This window comes from Telmatherina bonti, assembly GCF_933228915.1.
Source record: "Telmatherina bonti genome assembly, chromosome: 10".
In the NCBI taxonomy this organism is placed as follows: domain Eukaryota; kingdom Metazoa; phylum Chordata; class Actinopteri; order Atheriniformes; family Telmatherinidae; genus Telmatherina; species Telmatherina bonti.
In genome coordinates this window covers 18,449,891-18,460,869 of record NC_136628.1, presented here as the reverse complement: position 1 = coordinate 18,460,869, position 10,979 = coordinate 18,449,891, and the positions used below count along the sequence as shown (strand labels likewise).

Below are 10,979 nucleotides of genomic sequence, written 5' to 3'. Positions count from 1 at the left end.
AATTGAAAATTAATTCTCAAAACAAAAAGTCTAAATAACAACCATTCTGTAAAGTCCATTAAAAAAGTATTGGAGAATAGAAATAAATAATTATGTATATATATATATATATATATATATATATATATATATATATATATATATATATATATATATATATATATATATATATATATATATATATATATATATATATATATATGTATATAAACACAGAATAAAAAAAAACAAAAAACAAGGACAGAAACACAATTTTGAACCTTGTTCTTTTACTCACAAATGTACAATAGTACAGCAAAGAGATGAAATTTGTTTGACACCAAAAGAGGTAGAAACTCTTTTTCTTTTCAAAAGCGTTTGAACTAAATCTTACTTTCAGAGTTCACTTGGTTTGACCCAAGCATAACTTCCTTTGAGTTAAGGCTTGTGTGTCAATCATACTTATATTATGAAAGACTCAGCCAGTCAATCAAAAGTAATTTTTTTGTTTCTATATATAATAGCAATTAATGCATTAGGTCAATGTGAATTGGGAAAAATAAACAAACAAACTCCACCTGGTCATGTAAAACAATCACAGCTACAATAATCTCATGCACATAACAGCAAATTACAGGAATTCAGTGGCATGTATCGAGCTTTACATTACACAAATACTTAATCTGAACAGGAAAAAAACACCTTTACATTATATTGACAGTTTGACACATTTAAACACTTTGTTCAGCTGTGACCATATAACCTGATAATAAATAATTGACTCATAAAGGCAAGACCAGGGAGGGATGTTAGGTGGACTTAGCAGATGACACATAGCCAAATGTTATGTGTGTTTAAATTAAAAAGGACAACAAAAAGTAAAATATAATTCCATTTGACCCAAGTTTCTACACAGATTTATATAATAATTCATTCTTAAATACATTTGCACAAAGCAATCAGATTACTTGTACTTTAAGTAATACTTAAATATGTGTAAAATGATTGCTATGTTTTTACATTGTGCGCAACAGACACTGTTATGTAAACAGCAGACCCAGCTGCATGGAAATGATCTCCAAAGCTCTGTCTGACAGATCGCACTGTTTGTAGAGTTAAAACAGATGACATAAAAGGAACGTGTGGGTTCATGGTGGTGTTTGTGGAGACAAAAAGTTCCAGCGAATATGTGATGAAAGAAAGAGAATCCTCTGAGAAAGAACATGTCTGATAATGTTTGGGTCACAGAGGTTTATCTTACACACAAATATACAGAAGTAGATAGTTTTAAGGTTTATCATAGTGGAATTTAAAACAGGCAAGCCGTTTTCCATAATCTGGTCATAACTAAGCCTCAGATGGGACCCACTGTTTCAAAAGACAGTTTTAGCCTCAGGGCAAACAAAATGAGGTTTCGGGGAAGTTTTGTCCGAATGTGTGGCTTTTGTTGAAAACGGAAGAGAAAAGTTATTAGCAATGCAAATATGTTGCTAATTACCTGATCGTGCTTCCTGCCTCATGATTTGTAACCTTTGTTTTTAGGTTCAGAGGGTTCATTATTGACCATATTGTAAGTGTATATATCTTGGTGCTCTTTATTAATTTGATGTCATTTAAGCTTTTTTCTTTATTCCTAACTAACTTCTTGTTTTCATTTTAAAATCCTGGTGTAAAATATTTGCAAGCACTGAGTAGAAATGCATTGATGTACTGAAACACCTGAAGACATTGTGAGTCATCATGATCTGATATGGATACATATGGTTTCAAACACTGGTATTTGAATCTCTTTCTGATTTTCTTTTCTTTTCTTTTTTCATTTTTTTAAACAAACATGCAGAATTGCTGTGACACAAACAAAGATAATTGCAGTTCAGTTTAATAAAGAAAGAAACCAGCATCATGGACAACATTTTAAAAAAGAGCTGAAACTTGCTCATGAAGGAAGCTTTTGGAATGAATAAGCAGGCACAGTATTAGTCTTCATTATAATTGGCATTGATCAGTCTTTACTTACAGCGCTGTTTATGTCCATTAATATTCGCAGAGCGATACCAGTTTTGTATGCCTCTGGAGTTTCTTTACAAGTGAAACTTTAACCATTTTCGAAACAGTTTTGCTCACTTTTCTGTAATTGTGATAAATGCATTAATGAACTTGCTTCTCAGATGCTGAATCTGTTCAATGAAAGAGGTTAAGTTTATGGCATCAGAGTTCATACAGGGAGTACGGTACATCTGTGCATCTATCTCAACAATTTATGTGCAATAGCTATGTTGATCTAGTACAGGTTTTATTTTTGTTTGATTGTTTTTAAATAAAGTCGTCAAATTTTCAGAACACACTTGAGCAATAAAGAAGTTTGATCACAAGTGAAATCACAATAAGACTGACAAAAAATAGTGCCCAACAGCACAGCCTCACAACAGACTGTGAGTCCATTTCAACTAAGCCAAACATCTGCTTAAAAAAATTGGGTGTCCACAGCGCATACATGCTTTCAAAATGTCCAATATCAGAATTGGTCAAGCAATCGACGCAAGATTTTCCTTAAAGTTCCAACTGGGAGGGCTGGTGGCATGCCAGTTGTTCAAGGAACCTAGTGCCACGTCTAAAACCTGTTCAGAGTGAGAATTTGGTGACGCCATACTTTGCGAGTACTCTAAAATGGAGCTCTCCAGACTGTCCTTACACACTGCTGTCTGAGGAATATCCAGCCTCTTAACACCATCCAGGTTCGGGTTCCCATTTAGTCTGCGTTGCTGCCTTAAGTAGCTTTTGCTCTTGCAACATGTCTTTCTCCGTCCCCAGCTTCTTCCTTTGCCCCTCAAATGAAGTATTTCCTGGAAGGCATGCCTGAAATTAGGGCTGCGGCAGTAGATGAGAGGGTTGAAGGCTGAGTTGGAATAGCCTAGCCAATTAAACAGTCTAAATGGCACTAGAAGGTTTTCAAAATCAAATGATATGAGGATATTAAGGATAAAAAAAGGTAACCAACATAATGTGAATGTTCCCATGATGATCCCCAGAGTTTTTACAGCTTTATGCTCCTTGAGACAGAACTTAAGACGCTTTGTGGCAGAGTGCTTTCCTTCCCCCTTTTCTGTCCTCATTGTGTCATTTTCCCCAGTTTCTTCTTTACCAGTGTCTGTGTGTCCAGACTGCTGCATGTTTAGACTGTCCTCTCCTGCTGTTTCTTCTACATCAGTTCCTGCCCTGCGTTTATTCAGTGCAGGACTATCATCAGGATAAGTTAGCTGTGAAGAGCAGTGCAAGTTGTAGAAGAGCCTCTCTGTCTTTCTGATCTTCTCCAGCTGCTTGTGAGCTTCCTGGAAAACACGACTGTACAGAAATATCATCACCACCAGCGGCAAGTAGAATGACACGATGGAAGAACCCACTGCGTATAATGGTTTGATGTTGAATTCACAGCATTCAATGTTTTTGTAGCACTCCAAAGCTTCAGGCTTCTCTGCAATCCACTTACTATGAAAGATAGGCGGGAAGGAGATGAGAGAGGCAACTGCCCAAACTCCAAGCACCACTGCGAAGGCTCGACCCCTGGAAAACAGCAAAACACAAGACATTTCAGTCCAGGGCTGACATCAAGCACACAGCTACAGTAAGTGTGTTATTTTGTTTGTTTAATATACTGGCTGAGCCAAACTCCAGCAATCCAGCGGCCAAGGGTGAAGTCTAATTTTACCCCAGATACACACTCAATCTCTCGGAGCCGGTTTGACATTTGCCTATCAACCTATATGGAACCAAACTTCCCTTCTGTTTTTTTCCCTCCCAGATTTGTTCTCACACATTATTTGGTTAGGCTTAGGCAACAGAACCACATGGGCTAGTTTAGGCAAAAAAACCACTTGATTGGGGTTTGAAAAATAATCATCATTTGACATGAAATACCAACTTTAAAATATTGTGCTGTGTCTTTACAAAGTTAGGAGAGACACTGAATGTTTGGTGAGACGTTTAGAGGAAAAGTAAACCAGGGGTTTTGGAGAATAAAGAGAAGGGCAAATATTTTTGTTCATGCATATCCACAAATGACAGAAAAATTAAATAAAGCTGAGGTGCTGTGACAGGACAGAACAACAAAATCAATGTTAGAGGTGACAAATTTCACCTGCATGTGTTTCTATGATTGATTCAACAGAATGTGGTCCAATGATTAGCATATCTATAGGCTATGCTTTGAGAATTTGGCAGTATTATTTTCTTGAATGTGTATTACTATATTCATTAATGATCATGCACATCCTAATTTTGTGTCCTTAGGAATACTTTCTTTCATTCATTCACTTTCTGAAATCGCTTATGAAGAGTCGCGGGGAAGCTGGAGCCTATTCCAGCAGTCTTTGGGCAAAAGGCAGGGTACACCCTGGAAAGATCGCCAGTCCATCGCAGGGCGGAATGCTTTCCTAAATGCTAAATTTTAGCAAAGCCAAAAAGCGAGAACGTGAGGTGGAGCCTGATCACGCCACTTGGATCTGACAGTTATAGCTAAGTGGGTTGTCTACAAAAACAACCCATTCCTCTTTACCTGCTCACAATATTGGCCCTTAGTATAAGTCATTTGGTCAGATTAGAGTGTGTGGAGCCCCCAGCATTTAGCCGCTAGCTAAGATGAACTCACTCCTTTGTAATGCTACACCTCCAGATTCATTTCATTTTTAAACAAATACCAATCCCCCAACATGAAGCTGACTCAAGTGACTTTGCGGTGACCTGCAGTGTTATTTAGAGCACAATACAACTTAATATCAAACAAGCCCTTTCTGAAATGTCATCAAATGTACACAAACAGACAACAAAAACAGATAAATTAGTCAATTGATTAATAGATTAAAAAAAAAAACCTGATGCTAATTCAGAAACGTTAAAGACCACCTCCCACCAACATGTACACACAGGGAGAAAGAATAAATCCATGCTGAGTTAAAAGGGCTAATCATTACCATAGCACTGCTTAACCCATTAAGACCTGATACCATAACAGTGTACCTGCATCTGTGTGTCAAAAGAGCCTCTGGTCTTTATGGGTTAATGGGTACACATTTTCCAACCAGCTGCACCCTTGGCCACACCCAATGAAGTGATGTCAGCTTTAATGTGTGTGTTGACTGAAAACAACTGTTGTGACTTATGAGATGCAGCTTAATCAGACAACTTACATAAAATGAAGAAAACAAAAATTCAAAAATGTGTTTGATTTTTAGCAAACATTGTGATAATTAACTGGTTTCTTTGCAACACTGAGCTGCTGGTGAGTCTTATACCTGGTGAGCAGAGTTGGGTAGCGAAGAGGTGAGGTGATAGCAAGGTAACGGTCAAGAGCAATCACACACAATGTTTCGATGCTGGCTGTTACACACAGTACGTCTGTTGCTGTCCAGAAGTTGCACATGAATATCCCAAACTTCCATTTTCCCAGCAGGATATTACTGGAGCCAAATGGGACCACCATGACACCCATGATGAGGTCGGCGACAGCAAGTGAAGCAATGAAGAGGTTGGTCACCGTTCGCAGCCGCTTGAACCGCAGGATGGCTGTGATCACCATCACATTACCTGCATAGAAGAAATTCATGGTGTGCTTAAAGTGGAACTTGCATCAGTTCTGATCCACCAAAAATCCATATATCTGTTGCAAACGGTCAGTAGCTTTGTTACATACCAAAAACTATGGCCAGAACCAGAATAGACATGGCAACACCGAGCAGCAAGAGCTCTGCATTGCTATACTCTCTGGGGTCCGAGGTGTTGAAGGTGTAGTTGTTGTTCAGTGCCTGGCTAGTTATTGTTGTCATGAAGGTCCCATTTTCCATGATCTACTGACAAAACAAAAGAGCACAGTCATGAACAAAAGTTCATGTCCCTAAAGCACAAGAAGAAAAATAAGAACACATCCAGTATGAAAGAAACGCTGCCGTCAAATAATGTCTGAAATAATGCAACTTATAGCCTAATCTTGTAATGTAGTCAGCAATTTGTAGTTTTCAGTATTTGGCTGCAATGAGGTGGGTTTACAGAAAACCATAAAAGTAATGGAGTAATATTTCAAATAAAAAATGTTATAATGAAATTTTCTCATAAGAATACAGTTCTTCAGTTGACTCTGTTGTGTTTGCATTATTACCCTCCATCCATCCATCCATCCATCCATCCATCCATTTAATCTTAACTTCTTGGTTCAAAAGAGGTTATGGGAAGCTGGAGTCTATCCCAGCAAACATTGGGCCACAGGTATGTACACCCTGGACAGGTCTCCAGTCAATCACAGAGCCAACTGAGTTCATATTAAAAGCAAAAATGTTTTGTGCAAAATACTATTTTAAGTAAATTGTTGTAAGGTCTCATACATTGTCAGGGGAAATAAAAAATGAACTCTTGAAATGTTTTAATGAAAAATTTTCAGAGAATACATGTGACACGTATTCTCAAAACATTCATAGTTTTACAAATGTAGCATTTGGTGCAGTGAACTGCACAAATGTTAATCTAAATTTTACATTGTATGGTTAAAACTGGTAATTGTTGTCTGTTTCCTGCACTATTTTACGAGCTCGTGGTATTAAAAACACATGATCGAGCAATAACTGGAAAACAGGAAATTGTTTGGTGTGGTAAGGGTGTTTTTTCACAACCAGTGTGCCTGAATGCACCACTCCCCCACTGCAAAGTGTTTACACCCTCATTTACAAATGACTATGACCATAACGTGCCATTAATGCAGGCCAGAGAATTTATTTATTCCGTTTGCATATCAAGAAGTTATTTCCTGTGGCTCAGACCCAACAATGCAGACACGAGGCTACATCTAGAGACCTATTTTCTGTGAAATATACATTCACTAGGTTCACCTTTTGGTCACAAGGGGTATAAGTTACCCAACTTGCTATCTTATAGAACTGAACATATGTGGTTTTTCACAAAGGAAGTTAAGTGATCTCTCGTGCTATCATGAGTTCATCAGGTTCAGCTGTGTGCATTTCCCCCCACATAGTGAGAACTTATGTCCACCAGCAGCATTCTGTCATGCCATGATATCTTGTCATGGTGAAAAATTTTTCATTTCATGTTTATATCTAGCTCTTGATTTATTATTCTTTTTCCTTTTAGGTTTTTATGATGAAGAATAGCACGCTGACATTAAGTCAAATAACAGCTCTTGTTAAACCCTTAACCCACCAAGACTCTGTAATAGTATCTAACCATGTGGAACAGAGTGTACACTTTGGTTTTATGCTCTGACCTAATCACTTCACTTAAGTATAAAACAAGCTCACAGGTTGATGCTTGGGAAAAGCTGGGTTTGTGAAATCCTATAGCAACAGGCACATATGCATTATGCAATGCAAAAGAGCCAGTACTGCAGTGCTGCAGCACGAGCAGTCACCTTAAATATATCCTAATATAACACACCCCTTTTTGCTGTGTGTCTGTTGGACACATTTGGCATTGCAGGGAGCAGAAAAGTATCCATTTATGTTAAGTAACAGCACAAAATGGCTTTTTTTTAGCATCAGTCTGTAAATAAAAATGTTTGCTACAATCCATGTATTTATTCATTGTAACACACACACATGCATAAATCAAGACATGCAGAGCAGGCTGGCTGGACATTAATGCTTTTCCACAGAGGTGGCTCAGCTGACAGCAGACACATGGTGATCCATGTTTGCTGTTATGACTGTGCATGTCAACAGTTGGGGGGATGGGGAGTCCTGTTAAGACAGCAAAGGTTGAAGATAAGTAAGTCTTGTTGAGGGGGCCCCTTACTTTTTAAGCTGCTTGCAGATGTTTGTAGGTTTCACAGTATTACTCTTATTGTGATGCCATGTTGAAAGGAAGCCACATATTTGGTTTACGTTTTCTGTACATCCAGAAACTTTTTAGTTAATTGGATCATGGGTGCTTACTCGCCTGCATGTAAGTTGGCTTTATCCCAACATAATTAAAACACTACCAAGACTTTTTAGTGCCAGGTCTAAAGAGGAGCATTGATTCACAAGTGTTTACACAGTTCTCCAGCGGTCAATGAGCAAAGTGTTGAATTTTGGGATGCGTTTCAAAATGTCAGAAAGGACCAAGACGAGTTTGTTGGTTTATGACAATCATCGTACAAGTAGTGCAAATGGCTGTCCTGGTCAGCCAAAGCCTCACAGTTGCCATTACACTGCTCCAGACATTTATTTGGAGAGTTATTGTCGTTTCGTCTGATGCGCTCAACAGCATCTTTGTGCAAAAATTTGTCATCATGTGGAAAATGTCCACATTTCACATTTGTATTTAGAGAATACTTTGTGTGGGGAAAATGATGGATCAGCAGGAAAACTGGCTCGAACCATTTAAAAAAAAAAAAATTAAAAAAAATCAATGTTTCATTACCCATGCCCATTACAGTTGAAATGAAATGAAGTAGTGCACAGATTGGCCCTGACAGATGACCATGCACCTCATACATTGTCTGTCAAATTGATTTCTCCTTTATTATTCATATCTTTGCAATAGCTGGTGTTTATTGAAACCTAAAGTCTGAAGCTGACTTTATCTCTACATCCATCATCCTGGTACTGTTCTGAAGATCAGTGGCTGTTCTGTGCCCCCGCCAATCAAATCAATAATAATCTTGGCAGTTAAGTACATTAATTCAGCCTGTGGCACAAACTCTAATTTTTTTCCTCTAACTCTCACACACAACAAAACCTGCTCATGATCAAACATAAAAGATTTACTGAGACATAAAAATTCCATGGCAGAGCTGGCTTAGTGACGGTAATACACAGCTCTCAACGCACATTCGTGCACTAATGGTGCGTGCACATGTGCAGCGGTGTGAAAAGTACATAAACACAACACCCATCTTTAGTTGAGCTTAGCAGAATAAACACATGACCGCAAGTAACAAGACGTACACACTTTGCTGTTCAGATCAAATACTCCATGTATGACAAAAGTTTGGATTCTTTTTTCTTTTTTTTTAAAAAAAAAAAAGAAAGGCTAGTTTGCAAAACTGAGTTAATTCAACACTGTTTTGCATTTAAAAGCTGCAAGAATTAAAGGATGTGAAGATGAATGATTTTGTTCAAATAATTTAGATGTGTTTGGTTTAAAAAATTAAAGCTGAAGGAAAATGTGCTCCTTCAATGACGGACAAGCTTCAGTCTGTCAACACGTTAAATGATCTCATGTAATCTTCAAAAAAAGTAGTTGCTTACATGAAATGTTTTTAATCTTGCAAACAGTTCCCATTTTCATTGCTCTAAAGTGTTGCTTGAACTGATAATTCAACACTTAAAATAGCCAGAGTGTCATTGATGGTGGTTTATTTATTTGTCCCAATCCACCCATTAGACCACAGTGTGTATGTGTGTGTGTGTATGTGTGTGTTTGCATGTGAATCTAACGTATGCAAAGCAGACTTGCAGCGTTAGTTTTCTTACCTCCAGGCTTTGTTTTCTCCTTCAGTCCAGTGACTTCATCTTTCAAATGATTTTAAGTCCACAACATAATTAAAATTTGTTTTCCACCAACTTCTTGTCTATTTTTTTAAGGTATAAAAATTCTAGTTTTGTGTGTGACACACACACTTTGTTTCACTCTTTGTTCTCACTTGTGTGTATGCACACCCTTTCAGCCCTCAGCCACTCTTTAAAGCAGCTGAGCCCGTTACCCTTTTTATAAGCAAGCCATGATGACATCACAGTAAGACAGTAGCCTATCAGAAGTGTGGGGTTGGCTTTTGGTGTATATCATATGTCTGCAGTGTACAGACAGCACCCAGTCCACTTTGGGTTTTTAGGAAACCAGAGTTTTGGTTTGTTTTTTTACCTTATTTACTTAAAGTAACTCTTTTTTTCTTGTTTTCTTTGTCACCAGACAACATGTAATCACATGTAGTAGCTGCAGCATAAAACCACACACTGCTTGTTTTGGGAAAGTCAGAAATGAAAATGTATTGTTGGTTCATCACTTCACAGAGAAACATGTTATCAGTCAATAAGTCAAGCACAAATGATCAACTTAATAAAATCACGTTCCAAAATTAAATAAAAAGAGCAGTGTACTCTGTGGAGGTGTCAAAGCAGCTTAACCCTTATGCACCAGTTAGCTTATATAAGGGCTGAAATATTGACCTTACTTAGCTACTATACAGAAAATAATTTAACAGAACTGTTGCTCAGAGTTTATTCACAAAAACAAGACCACAAACAGTTAATATTAACATTTGTAATCAACAACTAGCTGAAGTTGATCGATTGCAATAAAATCATTCTCATGGCGGCGTTATCCTCTGTAAACTAACACGAAGACAGGTAAAGAAAGGAACCTCACTTTTCTACTCTGATTTATTGCAGTTTACTCAGGTAGTTTTTGTACACTGGGAATAAATTCTCTGAGGTCTCTAGATCAGGGCTCTCCAACTCCTGTATCTGTGAGGTACTGTCAAAGATTCCAGATGTTTCCCTGCTGCAACACACATGACTGGGATCAATAGGTCAATAACAGGCCGGTGCAGAACTTTTCATTTGAGGCGTGTCCTCATAGAGAAACATCTAAAACCAGTAGAACAGTAGCACATGACGACCAGGTTGAGAAATCCCTGCAAGATGTTCCAAGACACCAAGAACACATGAAGCTTGTTCTTATGGAGCAATTCTTCATTTACTTTTTCCATGAAAATATTACTTCTGCTTTACAAATTAAATAAAACAAACCAGAGAAAGCTGGATTTGTAGGTAGAACAAACTCTCACCCAGGATCCCTGGGGAGGGGTGGGACCTTTCCCAACCGTTATACTGCAAGTAAAACAGTACAGATCAGCCCATCACAGAGACAAATGATCATGTACACGCATACTACAGTCATTCTAATATCACAATTTCCCTCCATTTCATGGGTGTTCTTGCACTGCAGTAGAAAGCTGGCGCACTCAGGAGAGAACCCATAGAAATGTTGAAGCTTTGATATGGAAAGACACAAACCGA

The 10,979-nt window shown here is 37.9% G+C and overlaps 1 protein-coding gene across 3 annotated transcripts; it reads right to left on the bottom strand.

Moving 5' to 3' along the window:
• Window positions 1-249: 249 nt before the first annotated feature.
• On the bottom strand, window positions 250-9,627 carry LOC306761405 (beta-2 adrenergic receptor-like). 3 transcript variants are annotated; one of them, XM_079247546.1, is made up of 5 exons: window positions 9,435-9,627; window positions 5,666-5,822; window positions 5,268-5,559; window positions 3,467-3,540; window positions 3,081-3,308 (listed from the first exon to the last, which is right to left on the bottom strand). In XM_079247546.1, the coding sequence occupies exons 2-5, from the start codon at window positions 5,814-5,816 to the stop codon at window positions 3,223-3,225; spliced, it is 603 nt and encodes a 200-aa protein (XP_079103672.1). In that variant the 5' UTR covers window positions 5,817-5,822; window positions 9,435-9,627; the 3' UTR covers window positions 3,081-3,222. The 3 variants fall into 3 exon arrangements, with proteins under 3 accessions (XP_079103670.1, XP_079103671.1, XP_079103672.1); XM_079247544.1 differs by having other exon boundaries at window positions 250-3,540; XM_079247545.1 differs by having other exon boundaries at window positions 250-3,540; window positions 5,666-5,819.
• Between the last annotated feature and the right edge of the window lie 1,352 nt (window positions 9,628-10,979).

Bases quoted from the DNA above. Each gene is read 5' to 3' on its own strand.
- LOC306761405 (XM_079247544.1), bottom strand. From the start codon at position 5,816: ATGGAAAATGGGACCTTCATGACAACAATAACTAGCCAGGCACTGAAC. The intron at 5,560-5,665 runs GTATGTAACAAA...TCTTCTATGCAG, and splicing joins GGTTCTGGCCATAGTTTTTG to GTAATGTGATGGTGATCACA. The intron at 3,541-5,267 runs GTATAAGACTCA...GCTGTTTTCCAG, and splicing joins TACCCAACTCTGCTCACCAG to GGGTCGAGCCTTCGCAGTGG.